The sequence below is a fragment of the Balaenoptera musculus genome, chromosome 2, assembly GCF_009873245.2.
Source record: "Balaenoptera musculus isolate JJ_BM4_2016_0621 chromosome 2, mBalMus1.pri.v3, whole genome shotgun sequence".
Lineage (NCBI taxonomy): Eukaryota > Metazoa > Chordata > Mammalia > Artiodactyla > Balaenopteridae > Balaenoptera > Balaenoptera musculus.
In genome coordinates, this window is record NC_045786.1 from 112,346,142 (window position 1) to 112,372,575 (window position 26,434).

General features: G+C 38.1%; 2 protein-coding genes across 4 annotated transcripts in view; one reads left to right on the forward strand and one right to left on the reverse strand.

Moving 5' to 3' along the window:
* Positions 1-621: 621 nt before the first annotated feature.
* LOC118890273 lies at positions 622-25,852 on the reverse strand. The gene is made up of 8 exons (XM_036842877.1): positions 25,377-25,852; positions 14,910-15,031; positions 13,208-13,346; positions 10,128-10,249; positions 7,752-7,862; positions 6,014-6,120; positions 2,417-2,507; positions 622-934 (listed from the first exon to the last, which is right to left on the reverse strand). The coding sequence occupies exons 1-8, from the start codon at positions 25,471-25,473 to the stop codon at positions 818-820; spliced, it is 906 nt and encodes a 301-aa protein (XP_036698772.1). The 5' UTR covers positions 25,474-25,852; the 3' UTR covers positions 622-817.
* Positions 25,531-26,434, forward strand: part of SRP54 (signal recognition particle 54) — a 43,871-nt gene continuing 42,967 nt past the window's right edge. The window contains exon 1 of one of the 3 annotated variants that reach the window (XM_036842872.1): positions 25,531-26,154. The gene's annotated coding sequence lies outside the window, so the exon portion shown is untranslated. The remainder of the gene's footprint in view (positions 26,155-26,434) is intronic. The other 2 variants (XM_036842870.1, XM_036842871.1) reach the window with 2 other exon arrangements.

A 26,434-nucleotide genomic window follows, 5' to 3' on the forward strand; every position in this document is an offset into this window, starting at 1 on the left:
CATTATTTTTTATTGTAAGTCCTTGTGCTAGCCTCCTCAGAGAAAGCTGTGTACAAGGATCTTACAGAATAGAGATCTAATAAATGGGGTAACAATGTAACCTACCCTTCCCCTCCACCCCCCCTTCATAATAGAAGCTACTTCTGGTCTTTTTGGGGGCCATATCTGGACTTGGTATATAGAGTTAGTGACTAAAGAAGGACACATGTTGGGACTTCCTTGGTGGTCCAGTGGTTAAGACTCACACTCCAAATGCAGGGGCCTGGGGTTCGATCCCTGGTCGGGGAACTAGATCCCTCAGGCATGCTGCAACTAAAGGAGCCGCATGCTGCAACTAAGACCCGGCACAGCAAATAAATATTAAAAAAAAAAAAAAAAAGGGACTTCCTGGGGGCGCAGTGGATAAGACTCCACGCTCCCAATGCAGGGGGCCCAGGTTCGAGCCCTGGTCAGGGAACCAGATCCCACGTGCATGCCGCAACTAAGAGTTTGCATGCCACAACTAAGGAGCTGGCGAGCCGCAACTAAGACCTGGTGCAACCAAATAAATAAAAATTCAAAAAAAAAAAGTACAAACGTTATATTTTTAACAAAATAAAAGACACCAGGGGAAAACCAAAATTTTTTCACACAAATATTTTAATAAAATTATCACGCAAAGTTGTATATATATACATACAACTATTTACAAATATGTGAGCATATGTACAAAGACTAGAAAGGAATATACAGAAAAAATATGTGTTAGGATACTGGGGTTCTGTTTCTTTTAAATTATTTTGTAATTATTTTACACTGAGGTAGGACTATTGTAGTGTTAGAGAATCTTGTATAAATGTATTTGTTCAAGAGCTTCCCTGTCAATATCCTTTTCTGGGTATACATCATAGTTCAGTGGTACCTCTTCAACCCAGGGAGATAACTGTATATTAACCTGGAAAAAAAAAGGTCATAAACAAATATGAAAATTGCAGAATGAACCTATTCTCTTGAATTTCGAGAAATCATGACTAAGTAATTGAACACAAAAGATTTTTATTACAATGAGAGGGACTAAGTTCTACATGGTGCCACATAATTCTTTGTCGTACTAAATGGTAGGTTTGTGGACTCAGGACTTAATTAATTTACCTTGATTTTGGAATTTGAAAGAATAAAGAACATATAGTATAATTATTTTAATGTAAATAGTTTAATAATTAAACTAGCTTAAACAATAAAAGATTAAAACAACAATGGGAGTACACAGAGAAACGGTTCATATACACACAATGATGGTGCTAAGAGGTTGCACGAGAGGGGGTCATCTCCCTCCATAACCTTTAACAGGCCCTTCCCTTCACACTGCAAACTTGGGTCTCCAGGATACAGAAATTCTGGAGCCACCAATGGATATATTTGTTTAAAGAAGTTTCATTAAATAGGAAAGCAATAACGTTATTCAAGAATTCATATATAAGGACTCTTTCAAAAATATTTTACTTTGGTAAGTGAAAATCACTGAATTATTTCAATACATGTAGACATTATAAACTGGAGAGCACATATTTTAAAAGGTATGTTTTTATGAGTATGGAAAAGTAGGGTAGAATCATACCACTCACGGGGTAGGGATCTCATGGGGAGGGAATTAGGTGGGGGGAAACTGGGGAGATGAACATCGTTTCTTTATATATATCTGGATTATTTCCCTTGTTATGACAAACATGAATTACTTTTGTAATTTAGATGATTGACAAAAATTTTTAAAGAAGGTATTATTGATGATTGTTTAGTTTTTTAAAGGAAGAAATATATACTTAAATTTGGCAGTGCTTATATGCGAGGAAAGAGATATTAAAGAAAATGATAATACGACTCTGTACTAAGAAATGCCACAGTATCTTTCATCCAGGGATCTCAAAGAGCTTTACAAACATTAATTAACCTTTATAAAAGGGTCAATTTATTGGGCTGAATCTTATTATTAAGTATCAGCCTTATTTTGTACGGAGAATCTGAGGAACATAGAAGCAGTTTGTGCAACATTCCAAACTTGACCTAGAAGCTCAACTGTGTTCAGGATGTGGGCCTCCAGTCCCCTTACTGATTCTAGAAACCTGAACAGCTCTGTTCCTTTTGTTCTCAGGGAAAAAGTTATGATGTGGGTGTTCTAAGTCTCTTACAAATATTTAATAGCATTTGTTAACCTAAAAAAAACTGTAACCCCACAGTTGGAAAAACTGGGTGGAGAAGCAAAGGAATCTGTACACTTTCAGAGCTCTTGATGCCAGTGAACAAACAACAAATCAGTTCTTAAGCCATAAGGTTTTGCTATTCTTTCTAACAGAACATTTCTAGAATATTTTAACAGCTATCAGAAAAAAGCAGAAGAAAAGTTTTGACAATAAAAATGCTGGGAAAGAGGCTTACATACCTGAAGACCTGAGAGAGAATCTTCAAGACTTGGCACTGTCACTAATAAGGATCCTTGTTTCCTTACATTATGGCTGATATATTCCCAGGCTCTATAACACATTCAAAACTTATATGTTAAAAAAAAAAAAAAACTTATATGTTATGCTTTACCAGACACTGGATATTTTTTCAAAATGAGGATGACAAAAAAAAATATAGCCCAGGTGATATGTAGAAATCCAGATGGGTAAAAATGTTTGCCAGCAGAAAACAGGACCACAGCAAGATGCTAGAAATTGGTAAATTCAGTTCCTGAAGGGATGTTGGCAAAATTGTGAAGTTACAATATTGAGAGAGATTTAACAAGATGGGGATTAGGGTTAACACAAGGGATTGTGAGTAAGGCCAAAAGGAAGTTTTCAGAACTGATACAGAAGTCAAAGTTGGATTAGCGTTACAGCCTCTTCAATTCTTTATGAACTGTCAAACTTCCTGCAGAATGGAACAGGGCTGAGGGGTGTGAGTGGGAAAGAGTCATGGAGAAAAGCCACAGAAGCCAGAAAACAAGCAAAACTAAAATAAGAGTATAACATATAGATTAGATCTTTTAAAATAATATCAGGAGTGAAATCATACTTTATTTGGCTGTCAGAAATATTCAATGGAAAGAATTCTGGACACTATGGCACCTGAGAAGTTTAATGAGATCAACTAGATTTAAAGCACGATGGCATGCCATGTGCATATATATGTGTCAGAGGGCAGTGTCTGACCAGTTCTGATTAACCTGTAGAGCAGACATGAATGGGATTTCTACACTGTGCACGAGTCTTGACAGTACACCCTGCTATTGGGGAGCAAGGGTCAAGCAATGCAGGGATGTGCACCCCTTGTAATGGGGCAGGTGGGCAGCAGTATCATTTGCACTTATTTTAGTTACAGCAATGGTTATTGGGTTTAGTATATTCGGGAGCTTACTAGGCAAAACGATACAAATGTTCTTTTTTTCAGGCTAGATGTAAAACCAAGAAGCAGTGTTTGATAATAAATATCACTGTGCTTGGGCTAGAGCTAAGAGTGATATTTATTTATCACTGTGCTTGGGCTAGAGTTTGTTGTCTTGATGTAGTTCCTTAGAAATTATATATTTTGCAAGTCTATTTAGTAAGACTGAAGAAGCTGAGTATACTGGCACGGTTGGGCATGGCTCTCAAAATAGCACTTGCTGTTTCTGAGAAGCTGTCATTGTAGTAGCTGTATGTTTCACCTACTGAGAAAATACAGAGGCACCTTTTAAACTAAGAATTACTCTACTTGCTACAATACAAAATTATATAGGTAAATGATCAATTTTGTCAGAACGATTCCAATATCAGAATGCTTTACTGTATCTTCTAAACTTTCTCCCGTGTACTGTCAATCATGATGAAGATAATTAACCATGAGAGGCTATAATCTATCTATATTTAGAATTCACTGCATTTGATTAACTTGGAGAAATGACTGAACTAACTAACACATGGTCAGTACCTATTTGGTGAGTCATGCAGAGTTTGTGAATTAATTTTCCAAGATAGTTTCTTTTTTTGAGATTATTATTTTTATTTATTATTTTTGGCTGTGTCTGGTCTTAGTTGTGGCAGGCGGGCTTCTCTCTAGTTGCGGCGTGCGGGTTTTTCACTGGACCACCAGGGAAGTCCCCCAAGATAGTCTTTAAAACAACCCAAACATGAAAATACTTTCCAGTATCAAGTTAACAGGTAGCATTCATCATTCTTCAGCATTCAAAATCTTCCTATATGAATCTGTGAAGAGTTTAAGGTGTTTTTCTCTTTTAACTTCTTATACAGCATAAACCTACTATATTTCATTCTCTAACAATTATGTAATGTTTTGACTACTGGTCATGAACTTAAAAAGGTAAAAAGCTATACATACTTTGTCCACTGGAAATTAAGCTTAAAGAGTGCACTATGATTAAAACAACTTGTTCATTTTGTGTTTCTGGCCTTTAGCCTGTGACCAAAAAATCATCACCCATTCTGGCTGAGCTTTTAGGATATGATTAGCTTTCTGTTGAACTAGTTTCTTTTTAAACTATTTACACTGTTAATTTTGTACTAACCTTAACCTACAAGTAATAGATATGTGTGTGTATGTGTGTGAGAGACAAAATATAGACGGTAAAGGGGTGGCAGGATAAAGAGGGTTACTCATTCAGGATTCTACTCCATATTAACTGTTTATGGTCTATAATTATGTCTTTTTATTTCTTGCAGTAGAAACCTCACTGATGCACTAATCCAAACGTGTGTAATGCCCTTTCATAGATATGGAAAGGAGGTTTCCTGCATCTAGAGTATACATATGTCATTATGATAAATAAATCAGCAAGCCTAACTGACCAGAAAATCAGTGTCTCAGACTACAGGAATTTTCTAATTAGAGGAACTTATAAGTCCTGATGAGAAGTCAGAAAAGCGATCACAGGGAATTCCCTGGTGGTCCAGTGGTTAGGACTCCACACTTACTGCCCAGGGCATGGGTACAATCCCTGGTCGAGGAACTAAGATCCCACAAGCCGCGCAGAGCAGCCAAAAATTAAAAAAAAAAAAAAAGTGATCAGAGATTTGCTAATTTTTCTATTGCTTGAATAGTGGAATAAACTCCAGGAACCTACTATTACCACATTAAGAACATTTTAAAAATTTGATCATTATTCACTGTTTCCTAGCTGAATATTCTTATATCTTGTTTTTTTAAAAATTTTCTTTACTTATTTATCTTTGGCTGAGTTGGGTTTTCGTTGCTGCGTGCGGGCTTTCTCTAGTTGTGGCGAGCGGGGGCTACTCCTCTTCGTTGCGGTACATGGGCTTCTCTTTGTGGTGGCTTCTCTTGTTGAGGAGCATGGGCTCTAGGTACGTGGGTTTCAGTAGTTGTGGCAGATGGGCTCAGTAGTTGTGGCTCGCGGGCTCTAGAGCACAGGCTCAGTAGTTGTGGCGCACGGCCTTAGCTGCTCTGCGGCATGTGGGATCTTCCTGGACCAGGGCTCGAACCCGTGTCCCTTGCATTGGCAGGTGGATTCTTAACCACTGCGCCACCAGGGAAGCCCTATATCTTGTTTTATAGTCATTTATAGGCACCAGTTAACTCCCATAATTTTGTGATAGGAGAGCATAGGACATGTTTTTTCAAAGAAAAGAAAACTGAGGCAGAAAAGAATAAGTATAAAAACCCACTGGGAATTGATAACTTCTTGCATCCCAGACTGCGAAGCAAATGCTTGGGTCATGAAACCATTTTATAACTACTCAAAATTAGATGTAATATTTACAAGGTTAGACAACCAAAGTTTATTTTGATTTTCATTTAGACATAACACATTTCCTTATTAATATAAACTCCTGACATTTGAGGTCATTTCTGCGAAGTTTAATATCACTGCTGGGGCCCCGGGTTTGATCCCTGGTTGGGGAACTGAGGTCCCACAAGCCTCGCAGTGTGGCAAAAAATAAATAAATAAAAAGTTTAATATGAAAACACTTCTACCAATCCCTTTTCATACTTTGTTAGATATATTTTAACAACAGATTTCTTGCTTGAATAAATAACGTACCTGGCCTGTTCTGCCTCATTAAGAAAATATTCAAAGACATTATTCATTATAATAACATCAGCATTTTGCAGAAGTGAACCTTGTGTACAGATGTCTGCATGAAGCACCTAAAAAAGAATGAGTTCATGTAAGAGAACAAAGACACCATATCATATAATCACGTAAGAAATAGCTATTGATTCAATGATGTTGTGAGGCAATATGGGAGATTCACACTTCTTAAAATGGGAGAACAGTATATTTAATACTACTACCTATGGAAGATACTTAATACCTAATAAAAACCATAAACTTGTGAAAATTTTATTTGTTTTAGATGGAATCATTTATATAGTTATAATTACACTCTTTTCACTTCCAGTTCAGAGCTTTTTCCATTATATCACTAGCTATTCTGGCTCCATCATCAACTGGATTTGTACCTTTGGGTAGTCAGTGTCTTCATAAATAAAATGGAGTAATATATGTCCTGATTCACAGAATCAAATGGGACCATATAAAATTTAAAAAGTAATTTATAAATTGTAAAATGTTAATACAAATATGTTAACTGGCCTTGTCCGACTCTTCATCTAAAATTCACTTGAACATATTATCTATCCAAGAAAGCAAACAAAACAATTTATTGAAAAAACTATATACCTCAAAAAATTAACTTCGACTATAATCAACAAGTCTTGTAGACCACAGGCAAGATAATAGGAGGAAACATTTATTTGCTCAAGAGCAAAGCAAATAACTTTTATTTTAAAAAGAAGAGAAAAAGTTTTTTATATCATATGATTTCTTTCCAAAAAAGAACTTAGCCTTACAAATAAATAATATCCAGAATGTTTAAATCTCAATTTCTAATTAAATCAATATTCCTGTTAGTTATGTGATTCTTATTATGTAAGAGCAGTGTGTTTTTGTTCATTAAATATGGGAGAGTGAGAAAAATCCATGAACTTATTATTGGACAATGAATTCTCTTTGATCACTTGCCTCTCAATTTCCAAGATGAGAGAGAGAAAGAGAAAAAAAAAGGAAGGATGGAAGGAGGAAGAGAATGAAAAGTTTTCCTTCTATAAGAAAGGGGAAAGCTAGATCCTTAATCTTACTAAGATATGTCTTTCAATATTTGATTGCATTGAATACCAGAGATCCTTAGATACACAATACTTCTGTGCATTGCCATTAGAAGTGTAGGATCGCTAGTGAAATGACAAGGATTACTGCATCAACCAAAAAACTTCCTTTCCCCTTTTTTGTTATTTTTCCCCTTACATATAAGAAACAGAAAATTTCTGTCATAGCCCAACCCAGGACATCATTCTCCCATGAACTGCTATTCTGTGGCACCCACAATTCCTATTGAAAGTTTATAAAAAGATAAAAACTGTGAGCATTACTTAACCTTTTTGTTTACTTTCAACATTCAGAGTTTAATTAAATACACTTCTGACCAACATCAAGAGATTCAAAATTACTGCTACCAAAACTATAGTTGATATGAAGAAAATTAAGAAAAAATTCTACTTTCTAATAAAATTTGGGAGGAAGAGAAAAATGTGAGTGGAACATATTGATAATAATTCATCTTTATTATCAGTGTTTTAAAATATTAAGTTAACTCAATCTGTTTCTACACAACAGCAATCAAGAATAGATTCAAAAAGAGTTTCCAACTCCAATGCGGAAGAAATTTGGCTAAACTATGCTATACGGTGGATAACAGAATAAACATTTAAAAGGGTACCTTTATTCTGTCAGTGAACTGGTACTTTTTTATGACCATTTCCTGCAACTGGCAAAAGTCTCCATTCAATTCTACTCCACATAGTTGTGATGCTGAACTGTAAAGATAACCCTAAAATATGAAGATACATTATGATGCAAAAGAATTAACTTCTAGTTGTGGGTTTATTTCTACTTGAAATTTTAAAAGTCAAACTTTTTTTTTTTTAAAGTCTTTATTGAATTTGTTACAATATTGCTTCTGTTTTCTGTTTTGGTTTTTGGCCGCAAGGCCTGTGGGATCTTAGCTCCCCAACCAGGGATCTAACCCGTACCCCCTGCACTGGAAGGCGAAGTCTTAACCACTGGACCACCAGGGAAGCCCCTAAAAATCAAACTTTTAAAAATAGAATTCAATAAAGTAAAAATAAAGATAAAAAGGAAAGATAAATAACATTTTGTAATTTATGTAAAACAACTTTTAAGAACTTAGACTCTTACCCATCGAGACCTTGATTGTAGTTTATTAATTTCCGTTACTTAAAAGTAATCATATTTTTTTTTTTTTTTGCACTTTTCTTTTTTTATAGCTACTTTATTTATTTATTTTATTTTATTTTTGGCTGTGTTGGGTCTTCGGTTCGTGCGAGGGCTTTCTCTAGTTGAGGCAAGTGGGGGCCACTCTTCATCGCGGTGCGGGGACCGCTCTTCATCGCGGTGCGCGGGCCTTTCACTATCGCGGCCCCTCCCGTTGCGGGGCACAGGCTCCAGACGCGCAGGCTCAGTAGTTGTGGCTCACGGGCCCAGCCGCTCCGTGGCATGTGGGATCTTCCCAGACCAGGGCTCGAACCCGTGTCCCCTGCATTAGCAGGCAGATTCTCAACCACTGCGCCACCAGGGAAGCCCAGTAATCATATTTTTAAAGATTGATTTACTTTTCCTGATAAAACTGTGCATTCAACAAAGTTGGAAATGAGGAAAGTGATCACATATAGATTCTTTGTTTAATACCCTACTTCTGTAATTTCTTGGGAAGTTACATCAGGGGAAAACAAGAAAGGCATTAACCTGTGGGAAATATAATGGAAACTCATGCACAGTCTGACACAAGAGGAGGGTGGCTGGAGGTGTGTCCTGTTTGACTTTGAGAAGTCAGCCTGGTGTCTGGCAATCCACCAAAGATACTGGCCATTAGTTAACAAGGATCATCAAGAACTGACTATATATTATTATGTATCTATTTTTGGTTGTAATCACAAAAAATAATCTGGAAGGAGAGGTCAAATCATATTCTGAAGACCATTATACATCAACTAACACTTACGTGTAAACTAAATTTATATTTATAGCTCATCATGGATTTTTAGAATATGTTCAATGGAGCATATGTAAGTATTCAAAGAATTTTTGTTGACTGAATCAGTGACGTACTATAGAGGAAAATGACAATATGTTTAAATTCATTAATGCTGCCAAATACCTGCATAGCCACAGTTATTTCAGCTATATACTTTTCTAACAAATAAAAAAATTAACAAGAATGGACAAAATATGGTAAACAAGCATAATCTCTAACGTTCTCCAAACAAAGCCATCTGATAAACTGTACTTTCTATTATGGCTATTTTTCCTAATTGTAGAATAAAAGTCAACACTGAAAAATAAATGAAGCATGAAAGAGTTAACTGTTTCTGTTTAGAGCAGGCAGTGAGGCTGGGAACTGATAGGGCCTGTTTCTGGCATGAACATCTACTGCTGTTGGCCACATGTTTTAACACATCTGCTAATGACAACCAGAAACCACATTTCAGTTTTTTGATAAAACCATTTAAGAATATTAAAAATGCTCATGATTTGAATTTTTTAAAAAAAGCCACATTGAAGACACAAAAGTCTACATTCAAACTTTGGATCATAGAAAACTAGAGCACGATGTGTCCTGGATATCATTTAGTTTGCTCACTTACAGGTCAGGAACTTGAGGCACAGAGGTGTTCAGGGACTTGCTCATAGCCATAAGCAATTTCCCAGGTCAAGTAAATCTGTCAGTTTTATAAGAGCTCTTATCAAAACTCAGTATACTATACTATTTTAGCACAGTACAGAAAATGGAGTTAGAAGGGCAGTAAGTGAGTGACAGAATAGCAAAGTGTTATGAGGGTCACCTGTTGCTGTTTTGCTGATATTCCTTCACTTGTGTCACAGAGTCAAACTAGTAAAGGAAATCAGAGAGCTGGCCTTTGAAAGTCCAAATTCGATACACTATTTTAACCATATTATTCTGTTACTCTAATAAATAAAGCCAAGCTGTCACCTTGGATGGTGGCAGGCAAAACTGATGCTAGTAGGAGAAGAAAGTATTTCCAAATGTTGAGTATGTCCACAAGCTGGACTTTACCCCGTAAAGGACGATGCCAAGCCTGGAGCCAACGTCAACCAAGACCTTTCCCGACAGATCAGGGAGTACATGATGATAAATGAACTTCAATTCCATGAGAGAGAAGGAATGAGAAATAAACCCTGGAGAATTAGAACAGAGTAAACATTAAATTCTGCTTGGGGATTAACAATTCCATTCTGTATTTCTAATTCTTTCACCTGTAAAGTGTATTTCATGCTTTTCTTAATCAATGAAAGCCATTCAGAGGTTATTTAGAAAAAATTAATGTGATAATTTTGTATTCATTCACTCTGAGCTGTATTAGACAAGAACAAATATGAAGTCTCTGACATTTAAAAGGCCTCTAGAGGGAATTCCCTGGCGGTCCAGTGGTTCCACTGCAGGGGGCACGGGTTCCATCCCTGGTCAGGGAACTAAGATCCTACAAGCCGTGCAGCATGGCCAAAATCATCATCATTCATTATCATCATCATCATCAAAGGCCTCTAGAAAACTGCTACTCAGCTGCCTGTCCCTACCCCCATGCTCCTCATTTCCTTCCTGCTGCTGCTTAGGGTGTCCTGGGTTTTCCCCTTCCTCTTCTCCCTCTGACCTGCTGTTCCCAGCAACTGCTTCCTAACTCCCATACCATCCGGCTTTCTCACCCTATCCCAGAGCCAACCACAGGGCTTCCACCTCTTGCTGCATAGACTGTAAACTACCCAATGAATGACCATCTCTGGAGTGGAACAATGTGGCAGCCCTGACCAACCTAAAGTGTGTTCTGGAGTGCAGGAGAGAGGTGGTATGGAAGGAGGTTAAGACACTCCTAAACTGTTATTTCCCTTAGTTTAATTGCTACAATTTCTAGTCTCCTAGCCCACCTTCTCACTCCATTATTTCTGTAATGAAATACCTGGGAGAGCCTGAGTCTGTTTTTTCTGATATGGAGGTAACCCAAAGACTTTCTCTACTGTATGCTACATGATATAATGGTCAGGAAGGGGAGAAACTTTGATCATAACTAATGACTGGTGGCAAAGAAAACGGAAGCAGGCAGGCTAATCCCTTGGAAGAAAATAAAGGATGACTAGGCCTCAGAAGTAACACTGGAGGTGATGGGGTGGAGGGGGGTTGACCACCATAGTCCTTACCTCCTCTCATCCTCACGATCCTCTTTGCCACGTTAGTGCTCCTGCCCTGGGCTACAGAGTCATCGTTAGTGTCTTGTAGCTGGACAAGCCCCTTTCATATAGGGAATAAGAGGCCCATACAGTGATAGCTTTTTCAGAGTCATTATAGCTATCTGGGCTGGTCTGGGTGTCCAGACACTATTTACAATCTGGTTTTTATGTGAAAATACATCCTAACCTCCAAGTTTTTCTGTGTCAAACATAGCTCTTCTGTAAATTTCTGTACATCAGATCTGATATGGTGTTATTTACAATTCACTTTTTAGTTTTCCCTCTATTGTTCTTTTTCTTTTGGCTGCGTTGGGTCTTTGTTGCTGTGAGTGGGCTTTCTCTAGTTGCGTCGAGCAGGGGCTACTCTTTGTTGTGGTGCACAGGCTTCTCACTCTGGTGGCTTCTCTTGTTGCGGAGCACGGGCTCTAGGCACATGGGCTTCAGTAGTTGTGGCACACGGGCTCGGTAGTTGTGGCACACAGGCTTAGCTGCTCTGCGGCATGTGGGATCTTTCCGGACCAAGGATCGAACCCGTGTTCCCTGCATTGGCAGGCGGATTCTTAACCACTGCGCCACCAGGGAAGTCCCTTCCTCTACTGTTCTTGTCTAAGTCCTTTTCTATTCTGTGAACTACTTCAAATGGAAATAAGTACTATCTAAAAATGGAATCTTAAATCAGTAAACCAGGGTAGTTTAATCCCCAACTACAATACAGGTACAATATATTTGTATTAGCAACATACTACAAATTTGGTAGTAGTTAATTTTTGAGAATAATATTATCTAAGATCAGTAATACGAGCACAATATTACTTACCCACTCTAAGCAACACCTCTAAATCTAAGTGAGCAGGGAGATTGAAATAGCATGTTTAAATTAACAGCCTAGCCAATAATACCCAGTTTGAACAAAAAATATATTAACAGAAGAGTTAACATCTTAGCAGCATGGAGTCAGTCTAGTTTCCCATTTGAAACACAGGTGCTGCATCTGAGGGACAGAGATGCAGGAGACTGTCACTAGAATTGTTCTGGGTTATAGACCGAAGATGCTCCAGGATGTCAAATCATGGCCTGAATAGACTGTCAAGATTATCTATATCCGTCCTCTGAATCCATGCCCATCCAACAATATTTGATTACTATCTGACTTCTCAAGTAGATGTTTCTATGGGGAGAACGTTTTCAGCCCCCTTGGCAGTTATATTTCTCATTGTAAATAAATCAGCACTATGGTTAAATGTGAATCTCTTTTGAGTATATAAAGTATGAGTCAGTTTCCCTGTATTCATTCACTCTGACTAGTTGCTGGACCTGAAAAGTCACCTCCGATTAAACATGCTCAGTGAAAAGCAGAAATATCCCCCTGGGAGAGACATGAAGTGGCCTAGCCTCCCTGGACGATGTTTCTATTTAGTTTCCCTGACTGCAATAATTGGTAATGGCTAGGCTGCAGGTTGTCCTTTTGCTTTCAAAAAACAGTGAATGCTTGGGCAAGAATCTGCATACTCGGGACTTCCCTGGTGGCGCAGTGGTTAAGAATCCGCCTGCCAATGCAGGGGACATGGGTTCGAGTCCCGGTCCAGGAAGATCCCACATGCTACAGAGCAAATAAGCCCGGGAGCCACAACTACTGAGCCCGCGTGCCACAACTACTGAAGCCCACATGCCTAGAGCCCGTGCTCCGCAACAAGAGAAGCCACCACAATGAGAAGCCCGCACACCGCAATGTAGAGTAGCTCCCACTCGACGCAACTAGAGAAAGCCCACGTGCAGCAACGAAGACCCAATGCAGCCAAAGATAAATAAATAAATAATTAATTAATTAAAGATATTAAAAAAAAATCTGCATACTCATGACATGTAAGGAAAAGTACACACGAAGTCATCAGGTTTGCAGGCTTGAGTGCCCACCTAAAGGTGCCGTCTGGTGTGAGCCGCACACCATACAGTAGTATCTGCTCAGTTTTCCTTCCTCACATAATGAATCAATAAAGTCTTCATCATAAAGGAATGCATCAACGTGAACTGTGGGTTCTGGCTGCTGCTGTATCTGGTGGAGAGAAGAAAAACATCAAAAGAAACAAAGTACAAAGAAGTCTCTTTTTATTGCTAAATAAGGCAAAACATCAGTGGTTCATATGCTAAAATTCTGAGAGCAACGACAAGGCCCAGGAAGACAAGTTTTGATTATGGAAGTCAGCAACTCTGCTCTGCTTTTGCTTTATTTTTCAGACACTAGCAACTTGTTATTTGACACGCCATGATGCAAAACATGGCTATGAGAAATAGATTAAAATTTTAGTTGAAAGGAGTATTTTGAGACCATCTTGTCCATCCTAAGTAGTATATTTTACAAATAAAGAAACTGATACCCAGAGAGATTTCTCCCAAGAAATGACACTAGTTAGTTAAGAACGGGAAGAACTGAAACTAATATCAGGTCTTCTGAGTCCCACATGTCAGTGACTTACCCATCAAAATACTTAGCAAGTAATCTTTGCCCAGAAGCAAAGTTTTCAAATAATAACAATGTTAGTAAAACTCCATGCTTACAAAAAATAGCACTTTATTAATACTGGTGGTACATGATATAATAGCAAGCAGCTACAGAGAAAAATATGTCTGATTCCTTCTACTTTAACACTAAATAAAGAATCAACCTATCTGCTTGGAAATCTACAAAATTATATCTACATCTATACACACACACGCATATATAAGTATATAAAATGTCTGAACACATACAAGGGCCAGAAGGAAACAAAGGAAGAGAAAAACTGTTGGGATGGGGGATTGTGGGTCCACCATTAACATGCAATGAATACTTTTTTCTCTCTTTATATATTGTGTTATATCATGAGACTGCTAAGATTGTTTTATTAATAACATCCAAACTGTATTACAAATATTGCTCTGTTTTTATACTACCCACTATTTTCCTCCTGTAAATGACTGGATGTTTACTAAGATTTACTGAGTGCTCACAGTGTGCACAGAACTACTAAAAATGTACAGGATTTAGTACCTCTGCTCAGGAATTTACATGCTGAAAAACCACAAACGCTGCTACTTTCAGATTAGTGGGGGAAGAAGAAATTATTATTCTTAGTTTTGCTTTAGGAAACAGTATTCATAGCATATGTATCCCATAAGAGTTGGGCTTTGAAGGTACTTGAATGAGGGGGCTGTCTGGAGAAGAAAAGTGAGAATTCTAGGAATAAAGGAATAGAAGAAGCAAAAATTGTGTAATGCTAAAGTAGGAGAAGGAAACAAAGGGGTGAACTTCACCCTTGATAAAAGCCACGGAAATGGAACAGGGAAGAGAAAACCAGGACAATGATGTAGGCAGGGACAGATTAATGTCGTGCCTTGATTTTGGGGGTGGGGGTGGGGTTGAGTGCTTGGCAAACAGGACACCCTCAAAAAATATCTGTTGAATGGATGGTACTAGGGAGCCAGAAGGTTACAGACTCAAAAGAATTGGGGACATGATTGAAGCACCAAACGAAAAAGCAGAATTCAGGACTGATTAGACTGGAAAGGCTAATGGGGTTAGGGGAGAATAGGAGAATCCTCAAGTAGCACTAAGAGTAAATTAATTTAACATATTTACTTTTTGGAGGGCTAGATGTTCTGAAGAAAGCATGGTTTCTAGAGGTAAGCAATTCCGAAGGTCTTCTGCTATGTTTTTCAATATAATGTCATTATTGTCTTGAATGAATTCATCAAAATCTCCTGCAAAAAAAAAACAAAAAAAACCAACCAGATACAGCTTTTATGGTTGTACTCATACCTAGACTAAGTGATTACAATGGATGGATATTTTCCATCAGATAGCATCAATTTATAACAATAAATAAACCTTCTAACCAATGAAATATTTAAATTTTAACAAATGTTCCATTGAAAACATTGAGTTTTTCCTTTTTCCAAACTGCTTGAAAATATAACACTTGACTATTTCAGCCTGTTATAGAACAACAAAGGCATTTAAAAAATATGTATTATTTTTCTACTTTATTTTTACTTAAGAAAAGTACTGCCATTAGTTTTTGGGGTCTTAAACTTACCAGTAAGTAGTCAAATATTCCTTTTGTGACCATATAGATCTTACAAGTTTAGGAGGCACCACACAGGGATTACTAAGAAGATAACTTTAATCTGAGCATCTCTGCCTCCAGTAAAATGTACTCAAGACTTCGGATAACAAGCACTAACAGATGGCACCAACTATAGAATAAACTTTATCAGAATCATGTTGCTCCACTGCATTTGAACAGCAGATAAAATGATCATTAAAACAGCACATTTCTGATGGCTGTGGCCTACCTTTGGATAATCTGGCAAAAAGGGAAGTGTGCGTGCATGCTGATATATATAGCAATAAAGATGGAGAAGGTAAGAGACTGACGGTGAATCTAGGTGAGGGTATAAAAGTGGTGTTCATTGTTCTGTTTTTTCAACTTATCTGTGTGTTTATAAATTTTTTTAAATTGGCTCTACAAAAGTATGATTTCTAAGCAGCTCATATAATTTTAACTAGAATGTGACTTATCTGGAAGTAAAATACTCTAGTAAAATTAGCTACAGCCTGAATGCCAAATATAGACTGGAAAGGACTACTAATGAAAACATTTTACTTTTTTCTTAAAAGACTTATATTGATTCTTGCTAGAGTAAAAGGACCTCGAAGGGGTTGTGTTTTTCTTACTGTTTTAAAACAGCTATAGAAGGAAAACAAGGAGATTCTGAAGAAAATATCATCCATCTCCACATCTTGCCCCCCAAATCTTTGGTTGTTTTAAAATAAGTTCATGATTTCCTTCTTAAACATAATAATTCTTGTGTTGGGTCAGAATGCAATTTTCATGTCACAAATAACAATTAAAATTTGGATAATATTTTCTAGTTTGCAAAGTTCTTTCACATAGAAACTAGGTCATTTAAGTATTATAACATCCATGTAAGGAAGACAAAGCAAGATTATATTCTCTGATTTACAGAGGAGGTAACTGAGTCTTTTAAGGTTAAATGAACTGTGAAAAGTTACAAAGCAGGCCAACAGCAGCACAAGAAACAAACCTAGGTTTTTTGCTTCTAAATAAAGCTACTCTTCTTTTTCACTTTTTCCACTCTGTTTCCCTACGTACAGAGGTTCTTTCTCTGTATAACTTCCTTTTGAGCAATAGTAGTTAATATGAAGATACTGATATATTATTTGGCTCCCTGAACTAATGTAGAAAGGCCTTTTAGCTCTTTTTTCTTTCCTCACCTATCTAGTATAATGACCTAAATTGTTGCTTCAAATTATTTCTAGAAGAATGCAAAATATAAATTATAGAGAAATGAAAATACTATGAAGATTTGTTCCAAATTGTTTTAGGTAGAACTTAAATAGCACCTGTGATGCATTTTTTAAAAAACTGGCCTTTTTAAAATGGTATTCTTAAAATCTAATTGAATTTTCTCAAGGTGTTAATTAACACCTAACATCTGCTTAGCTTCTCTCTGTAGACGGAAAACTGTCTAGAAGCCTCTATGACTTGCATTTAATTCTAATAGTATCACTCACACCATTGATTCTTAGCAAGTTCTCTCAATTTGGAAATGGTATAACTGAAGAAGCCAATAAAAATCACATTATACCAAACTAAGATATTTCATAGCCCAACTTCTTTGGATTTAATTCTGTAACATAAACAACCATGTTAGGAAAACATAGTTTTCATATGGGCCGGCCTTATAAGAGTCTTACAGTGGAAAGGGAACTTTAATTACGAACTATTACCAAATGGCAGACTCCATCCATGCATCTCTGACATATGACTGTTTTTCAGTCTTCACCTGAACACATTCGGGAACAGCATTTCTTCCACGTGCTGAGCCAGAATCTGCCTTTCCATAACAGCTCATTTTTCTAATTTCAGCTCGAGAGGAATCATCATCTTTAATGCTATACGGTATTTATTGAATGAGCACTTTTAAGGCATGTTAAACTTTGTGCAGTGCTTTTCAAACACTGTCATTTAATCCTAAGAATCCTATATGTGGTACTATTATCACTTCTATTTTATAACAAAAGAAGAATGTGAGGTCAGAATTTAAGTTACTTGTCTCAGGTCATACTGGCCAGAAAGTGGTAGAGTTGGAATTTGAATGTAGGTCTAACTCTGAACTCTTAGTTACTATACCATACAGTCTCTCTAAGGGAGCTCAGAAGGCGGCTGGCTAGTAAGAGCTCCCCTATCACTACCTTAGCCTTCTCTTCTCCCTAGCTCTGACCACGGTTCCTCATATATTGTGGGAACCATATCCACTGCCATCTGGTTGCCATCTTCTGGACTTGTTCAACAGCCCCTTTAAATGTGGCCCTGGAACTGAACTCGATTTGGCAATTTAGTTCTCTAATCCATGACTACCTTAGCTTATTTTCCTCTTCTATCACTTTGTAGTGTCTAGGGCTCTGATTGCTACTGCTACTGGGTTATTAATAGACTTGGAAGGGGTGGTGGTGGTGAACCATCTTAAACAGTCATATGTGAAGATCGAGGGAGCTGGAGAAATGAAAGATGGGAAGGGCTGCAAATTCTGAACCATCACAATAGATTTCCCCATGTCTCCCTAGTTAAATATCTTTATTTGGGGAGTCAATCCCCCAATTAATGTAAGCATCACCAGGCAAGATGAGAGATATTATGAAATTGTGTGTTAAATTACTCAGTCATTTTAAAAAGGCAGTATTAAGTGAAGACTCATTCCCAAGGATACCAGGTGAAAATGAGAACTGACACCTCTTATCCTGGACAACAAACTCTGATTCAACTACATTCAAGGGTAAAAAGAGATTCTTTCAGTTACAGCAGGGATTCTTCACCATGGTCCTAGTTAACAGGATCCACATATGGGCTTTATGCAGTCCATAAAAGGCCTAAAGTTGCATGCTTGGTTGTATACATAAATATGTATACTTTTCCAGGAAGAAAATTCTCAAAAGATATTTCATAATAATAGTTAATATTTGTTGAGCACTGTACGTAAGGCACTGTGGAAATTTTTAGCTCAAGAAGGCTAAAATTAGTTTCATTATCTGTAGTGGTTGGCAAATAACTTCTGAAAAGAAGGGCAAGACATTTTTGCCCTAATAATGGCTATAAAACAGGTGGAAAAGGCATGATATGATAGGATATTACTGAAGTGTGTAAAACTGGAATTCATTTAACATTCTATCATCATAAGTATTTGTTATTAAAATTAAATTCCTTAAAACATTATTTTAAAAGGCTGTGTAATGTTCCACCATATGTATATTACTTAACCATTCAGTCCTACTACTATACATTTAGATACAATTATAACTGTGAAAAATTGCACTGCAATTTACACTGCAACTAACATTTTGGCATACATCATCTCTCTGTATTTATTTCCTTACTATAAATTCTTAGAAGTAGAAGTACTTAAACATTTTAAAGGCTTTTGCTACATATTGTCAAATTTCTTTCCTGAAAGATTATACAAATTTAATCTATCAGAAAAGAATATGTGTTTCATTAAAGCCTTATAGCATTGAATAGTACCATAAAAACAAACTTTGTTGTTTTAATTTGCATTTCTTTAATTACAAGTGAGGCTGAACATCTTTTAACATGTATAATAGCTATTTCAGAATGTGTGGTAACAGTACGTTGCTTGGAAAAAGTTAAAGAAAGGTGTTAATCAGTTGCCTAAGGACAGTAAGGTTTTTCTCAAATTACATATGTAGGTGGGAAGGGAGCGGAGAAAGAAGAGCTTCACTAAAGAGCAAAATTCATTCTTTAAAAATTTCCTACTTATATTTAATTAAATACATGGGGACAGAGAAGTCACCAAAGCTGACAGTCTATGAATCAAACCCCACTTTTTACATCTAGTCAGGTATCAAGTGCTATCACTTTCTCTTTTGAATCCACTTCCTCTTTATTACCACTTCAACTACCTCATAGGCACGCACAGGCACCACCTCACATTTAGAATACCAGGACAAACTCACAATTAGCTCCTGAATTATCAGTTTCCCCCCGATATAAGATATCCTGCACACCGATTTTAAACTAATCTTGCTTAAACTTCACTTTGTGTCACTCCTTCTCCTTACAATTTTGGGATAGCTTTTCACTTTTCAACGTATGAAGTGTCACTCTAGACTTTCAAGGCCCTCTATATCACCAGAGGCTAACCATCCTATTTTCTATTCTCATTACTCTCTAACATAACTTTTGCTCAAGATGTGCAAATCTCCTCAGGTGTTTTCCATACTCCTTCCTGTTCATACTGTTCCTTTCAACTCTATGACCCTGCCTTTTGCAATAAGGCCCTGCTCAAGTTACTTCATCTCCATGAAGTCTTACGTTCAAACTCTGGCCTTAACTCACCCTTATCCTTACCTCTGATGACTTACAATACATAATTAAACACTGGGTTATATATTTCCTATTATTCATTCATATCTTATATTACTCTGAAGTTCTTATTCAAATTTTAAAAATTTACTGAGGGGACTTCTGGTCCTAGACAAGATGGCTACTTCCCTCTTTTTCCCCTGCTCCTCCCCTCTAAATACAATGAAATATCCTGGAAATAAATCAACAGGCAACCATAAAGGACTCTGAAAGCTAGAAAAAAGGTAAACTGTCTAGGGACCTGAGGATTTAAGGAAGGAGGGTCACCGCAGTGAATTCCCTCCTGAGTTTTCCTTTTATCTTCCATGTAGCCTGGACTGGGCCCTGGAGAGGCCTGCATCCCAGAACTACCAACAGCCAGACTGAAAAAAAAGAACAAAACAAAAACTAAGAAAAGCTTGCTCTCTCTCACCAGACTGTAAAGAGGAAGAACAACAGAGACGTACTGGGGAGCCCTAATCCCTAGTCCACACCTGGGGCTGTGGCAGGCTATCTGGTAACAACAGGGGAGACTGCTGTCCTCAGACCCTCTACCCAGCAGGATAGAGACCCAGGCCTGAGGTTTCCCAGCCTTCTGCCCAGTGGCCAAGAGCAAACCAGGCCCTGTACTGCTTGTCCCCTACTCCCACTGGTGGAAGGTAGCTCAGTGACATAGGGTGATCCAAGAAACTGTCTTTCTCCATGCAGGCAACACCAGCATAGATTGAGCAGGAGCCCCAGCAATTTCAAGGAATGAAGCAGACCTGAAGAGCACTGCAAGGGCACTGAAAACTAAATTGTTATCAGAGTTACAGCCCGCAAAAGCAGGCCAGAACCAACAGGTTAAACTTAAGCAGGGTAACTGCCTACTAAGATAGAAGATTTGAATAGGATCAAGTCAGCATAATATCTAAAATATCCAGGATAAAATCAAAATTATCCTAGCATACAATCAGAATATCCAGGATACAATGGAAAATCATTTATACCAAGAACAGGAAGTCATTATTTGAATCTGGCAATCTAGATGCTAACATGTAAATTAATCAGAATTTGGATGATCAGACAAGGTTTTAAAGCAGCCATAATAAAAATGCTTCAATAAGCAGTTAAGAATTATCCTGTAACAAGTGAAAAAAATAGGAAATCTCAGCAAAGAAGTAGAGGTCATAGAAAAAGAAATAGAAACTATAAAACTAAAAGAACAAACAGACAACAACAACACAAAAACACTTGTTGAATGGGTTCAGTAGTAGAGATGACAGAGGATAGAATCAGTAAACTTGAGTTGACAGATCTATAAAATTTATTCCATCTGAACAACAGAGAGAAAATAGACAGAAAAAAAATAACTGAACAGAGCCTTAAGGATCTGTGGAATAACAAAAGATCTAACATTAGTATCAGAGCTCCAGAAGTAGGGGAAAAAGTGTGGGGCTGAAAAGTATTTCAAGAAATATAGCTAAAAACTCCCCAAATTTGGTTAAAGACATAAACCTACAGATATAAGAAGCCAAGCAAACTCCAAATATGATAGACCCAAAGAAATCCACATAAGAACATACCATAAACTGCTAAAAACAAAAGAGACAAAGAACAAATCTTAAAAGCAACCAAAGAGAAATGATTCACTCCCTATAGGGAAACACCAATTTAAACAGTGAATTTTTCATCTGAAACCATGGGAGCAGACTTCCCTGGTGGCACAGTGGTTAAGAATCTGCCTGCCAATGCGGGGGACACGGGTTCAATCCCTGTTCCAGGAAGATCTCACATGCCGCAGAGCAACTAAACCCATGTGCCACAACTACTGAGCCTGCGCTCTAGAGCCCGCGTGCCACAACTACTGAAGCCCATGCGCCCTACAGCCTGTGCTCCACAACAAGAGAAGCCACCGCAATGAGAAGCCCGCGCAACACAACAAAGAGTAGCCCCCGCTCACTGCAACTAGAGAAAGCTCACGCGCAGTAACGAAGACCCAACGCAGCCAAAAAAAATCCAAAAAACCCCCAAAACAAAACAAACAAAAAAAACCCAAAAAACAAAACAAACAAAAAACCAAAAAACAAAACAAAACAAACAAAAAAGCCATGGGAGCCAGAAGATTACAAAATTTTTCAAATGCTAGAAAAAAAGGACCACAAACTGTAAATTTTATATCTGATGAAATTATCCTTCAGGAATGGAGAAGTAAAGAAAACCTCAGATGCAGAAAAACTAAGAATTTGTTACCAGCAGACCTACCCTTAAAGAACTGGTAGAGGAAACCCTCCAACAGAAGGGAAATAGCAGAAGAAGGCTTGGAACTTCAGAAAGGAAAGAACAACAGAATGGGTAAAAACAGAGTAAATTCATTAGACTATCTTTCTCCTCATTAGCTTCTTAAACCATATTTGATGGTTAAATAAAAATTTATAAAACCATCCGTAATAGTGCTCAATGTATATAGAGAAAATACATAAAACAACCATATTTTTAAAGTGGGGGAGGGTAAAGGGACCTACATGAAAGTAAGATTTCAATACTTCATTCTAGTGATAAAACACTGATACCAGTAGATGGTGATGTTACATATGTATACTGTAATAGAGTAACCACAAAGAAAACTATACAAAGAGATATACTCAGAAACACTATAAACAAGAACAGAATTCTAAAACTGTTCCATTTACCCACAGGAAGGCAAGAGGAGGTAAGAAATTGAGAAACAGAAGGATCAAACAGGAAACAAAGATTGGAAAATCTGTAAGTTATGTGGCTACTTCCTCAGTGGTAATAGCAATATAATATAGAACTGCAGTAGTATGCTGTTCGACAAATGTAACTAGATCCCAGGCTTTGCTTTTTAGATTTGTCGGAATTTCAAAGAACCTCTAACAGCTCTGTAGCTGCTGTTCAGCAACAGGTTCAATTCTGCTCAATGAAGATGTATTTAAAATACAGGAAACAGAAAAGCTTCTAAAAGCTTCTAGTCACCTACTATTAACTTCTTTAAGCATTTAAATATTTTCTTGATTATTTTATTAATTTTCTTATAGCACACTTTAATTTTCTATCCTTTATAACTTGATTCTTAATAGAAATTTTTATGAGTTGTTGGTTTGATATCCTCATTTGTATTTGCATATTCAGGAAAAATTCAGAGGCTTCAGAATGGTGTTTGCTAACAGATAGCTGTTAATAAAATGTAATTTTTAATATGCCTATTGGGGACATCACATACAGTTCTGGCTCTCAGCTCCCTTCACTTAATGGATTGCAGTCACTCTCCTATACTTTGAAAGCTAGATCAAGAGCCCACTATATACATATACAAGAAGTAGAAAAGAACAGATGCTCTGCCACAAGATTAGAATCAATGAGCTGAAGTCCTGCTGTATTTTTTACTCCTTTTATTTATTTATTTGAGGGGGGAGTTGTCTTTGTGTGCTTTGTCCCTCAGACTTTTTTCATCCTTCTTTACTGGTGCTCATTTGTTTCCTAGACTTTGGTCTAAGCTGTACCAAGGTAAATACAGGCTCTATCTTTATTTTTTCTGTATCTTCAGTTTATATCATACTTTGACATGTGCTTGCCTCTGTCCTGGTCCAAGCTTTTGGTTCTCAGCCTGATCCCAAATGACCTCAGGTCTTGGTATGATAATCCCACCATTCCTTCAGAGACCAAGAATATCATTCTTCCTTTTGTGTATTTAAAATTATTGTGATTTTTACCTGTTAGCAATATGTAGATTTTTTTCAGTTTCAGTAAACTCTGTGAAACTCAAAACCAAAATCATGCCTATTATTATCTCTTGCTATTCCATTAAACGGTATAAAAATTCAAGGAGAGTTATAATTATCAAAGGTCTAAGCAAATGTCATACAAGTAAGACATTATGCAGTAATTTTTTTCCTGGAAGAAGGAAGTTAATTAGGAAAATGAAAAATTGTTGATTGGAAGAATCTTTTGTGCTGTATTTCATAAAAAAGTACACTATAAGTGTCAGTTTGGGAAGATGAGAATGTTCTGGAGGCAGATGGTGATGATGGGTGCACAAAGTAAACGTATTGTACTTAATGTACACTTAAAAATGGTTAAAATGGTAAATCTTGTATTATGTATATATTACCACATAAAAAACGTATACCAATAAATTACACTACTTTTAAAGATTCATATTAAAACATACTCCTTCATTTTAAGCTAAGTGACACTCTCATTTCTTAAAATATTCATGTAATAAACATTCTCCAGAAACTCAGTTTGTGTTCTAAATTGTTTAACAAATTGCTTGAGCTTCTCTACTACAGGATCGGCTGGAGAAAGGCACACAGAACGTGGTGTTAGAAAAAGTAAAAACATCTTCTTTAGCCAATGGTATTGGGTCTTCTTGTTTACAAAATCATCATACAAAACATGCTTTCAACGAGTTTGAAAAATGGAGTCTCAACTGATGCCTCTAAAACTGGAGATTTATTAGATTACAAATGGCTCCACAAAACTGAAATCTTGAGGGCAAGGATGTTTTAGTAATTGTGCAATTGCCAGAACCAGGCAGTAGATGGCATTTTTGTAGGCACCCAGGGCTTTTGGAATAAAATATCTTGTAAATTCCTACCTTGAATCTCGTCTGTGTGTATAAATATGAAGCTAGCTCTTTGGTTTTCTCTACTTCCCAGGCTAAATCTCACTACCAGATGTCCAAGTTAATTTTAGTTTGGCGTCTTATCTAAAATGATCTTCCAAAATGTGTAGTAGTAGTAGTACTAGTAGTAGTAGTAGTAGTAGTAATAACAATAATGATAATACCCAAACGATTGATTCACTCTAACATCACAAAGGGAGAAAGTTCTAGGAAGAACCTCACGGATGGAAGTCTAAAATTGGGAGTCATCAGCAAACAGGAATATTTCAAGTCATGAGTCTAGATGAAAATAAACATGGAAATCAACGTTTAGGGGTACAGAAGCAGAGCATGGTTTGGAATAGTTCTCCAACAAGGAATATCCTATCCTCTTGTGCTTTCACCAGGCTTCACTTTGCCAAAACAGATCTATCCCATTCTTCAATAACTCGACCTAATAACCACATTTCCTCGATTCTAACTTGTGCTTTTTTAGTATTACTATCATTGAAAATCAAAGTCCTGTCCTCCCCTCCCCCTTTTCTCCCTCTCCCCACCCCGGAACACCTGCTATTAAATTGATGGCCCATTTTACAATTGAGAAAATAAATGCACTAGCTACATGTGATTTTGCCTACAGGGTAAAAACTTCCAGCTCTACAGCCTGAAACTTCTCTTGTAAAGGGTTTTTTCAGGTAGTATCCTACTGGTCGTCCCAAATTTGTGGGAGTAATGGGGAGGAGAGCTAACCCATCCCCCCGCCCCCCCCCTTTTTTTCCTTCAGAAAAGAGGTGAGACACAAGGCGGCTCTAGCCGCTTGTCTGAAGTCTGTAGCGGAATCACAAACCCAGAGCCAGGTCCTCCTGCACCCAATCCTAAACTGGATTCTGAAACTGACAAAAGTTTGCTATGTGCCCCCCTTCAACCCGCTCCGTAGCAGAGCAGAGACCAGCACAGCTACCCCATGGAAGGCTTCTGGCCTCACCCTAAGTCCCCAAGGTCAGTGCCCACAGCATATTCTTGCCCCAACCGTCTGACTCTGGCTCTGATCGCTTACGGGTAGTTCTCATCCACTGGAGCAGAGCTGGGAGGTCTGCTGGAGCCACCGTACGGAGTAGCTGCAGTATTGCTTGCCGAGCTGAGCGGAATTCCATGTTGGAGGAAAAAGCAGAGAAGGGGAAGGTTCGCACTGCGCACGCGTAGGCAGAGGCGGGTCCAGACACCTGATTCGACCCGGGGTGGAACCCGCCTCCCTAGGCTGCGAAAGCCCTAAGTCCCTCCCTTTCTTTGGAGTTTTCACTTGCTCCCGGGAATTCCTACACTCAGACCTCCCTACACCCCCGTCTCTCTTAGCTGGTGGTGCTCAGCCAAGTCATTTTTTCTTAAGGTGGCGCCTGGAGGCTGGACTTCTTTCCTGAGATCGCATTCCTAGAGAGCTTCCTATCTTAATACTAACTTTAATGCCGCAGTTATTGAGCGATAGAAAACGCATGTCAAAAGCCAGTCAAAGCAAAGAAACAAATCAACAAACCCTTTCGGTAAACGCAATGAAGGAACGCGGCGGGTGCCCCGGAAGCGGAAGTGCATCCTCTTCATGAAAGGCTGGACTACGCCGAGTGGTGACGTTATCTCATTGGGCGGAAGGTTCGGTGGCAGTCATCGGTCTTCCAGCTGGTGGGAGTTGGCGTCGCGGTGCTGGGCGCTGGGACCCTAGTTTATGTGGGGTAGCACCTGTCTGTCTGATTCCCGCTTTCGTTGGTTTCCTCCCACGGCGTGGGGCTTCGCGAAGGACTCCCCGGCCCCTTTGGGTCACGGCTGTAGCGGTGCCTTTTGCGGTAAGTGTCTGCTTTTTCCCGCTCAACACTACCGACTAGCAGCTAGGGGCAGCCCTAACCCTACTTAGGGGGCTAGACACTGGAGGGAGTCGGCGTCCTTGGCCACCGGCTGTCGTCACCGAGAGGAAGGTGCGCTGGCGCTTTTTCATCTCGTATTTCCCATCAGAAGTTTTATTAAAAGATGCGCTGTGACCCTTTTTAAATTGTCTTCAGATTTACCCGAGCCAAAATAAACGTAAGCAGTTGCAGGCTTGACTTTGTTTTGCTGTCGTGATCAAGG

Excerpts from the sequence above, each read along its gene's own strand:
- LOC118890273 (XM_036842877.1), bottom strand. The coding sequence starts at position 25,473 with ATGGAATTCCGCTCAGCTCGGCAAGCAATACTGCAGCTACTCCGTACG. Across the intron at positions 6,121-7,751 it reads AGTTCACTGACAGAATAAAG|GTGCTTCATGCAGACATCTG; the intron begins GTACCCTTTTAA and ends ATTCTTTTTTAG. Across the intron at positions 935-2,416 it reads ATTCTCTCTCAGGTCTTCAG|GTTAATATACAGTTATCTCC; the intron begins GTATGTAAGCCT and ends TTTTTTTTCCAG.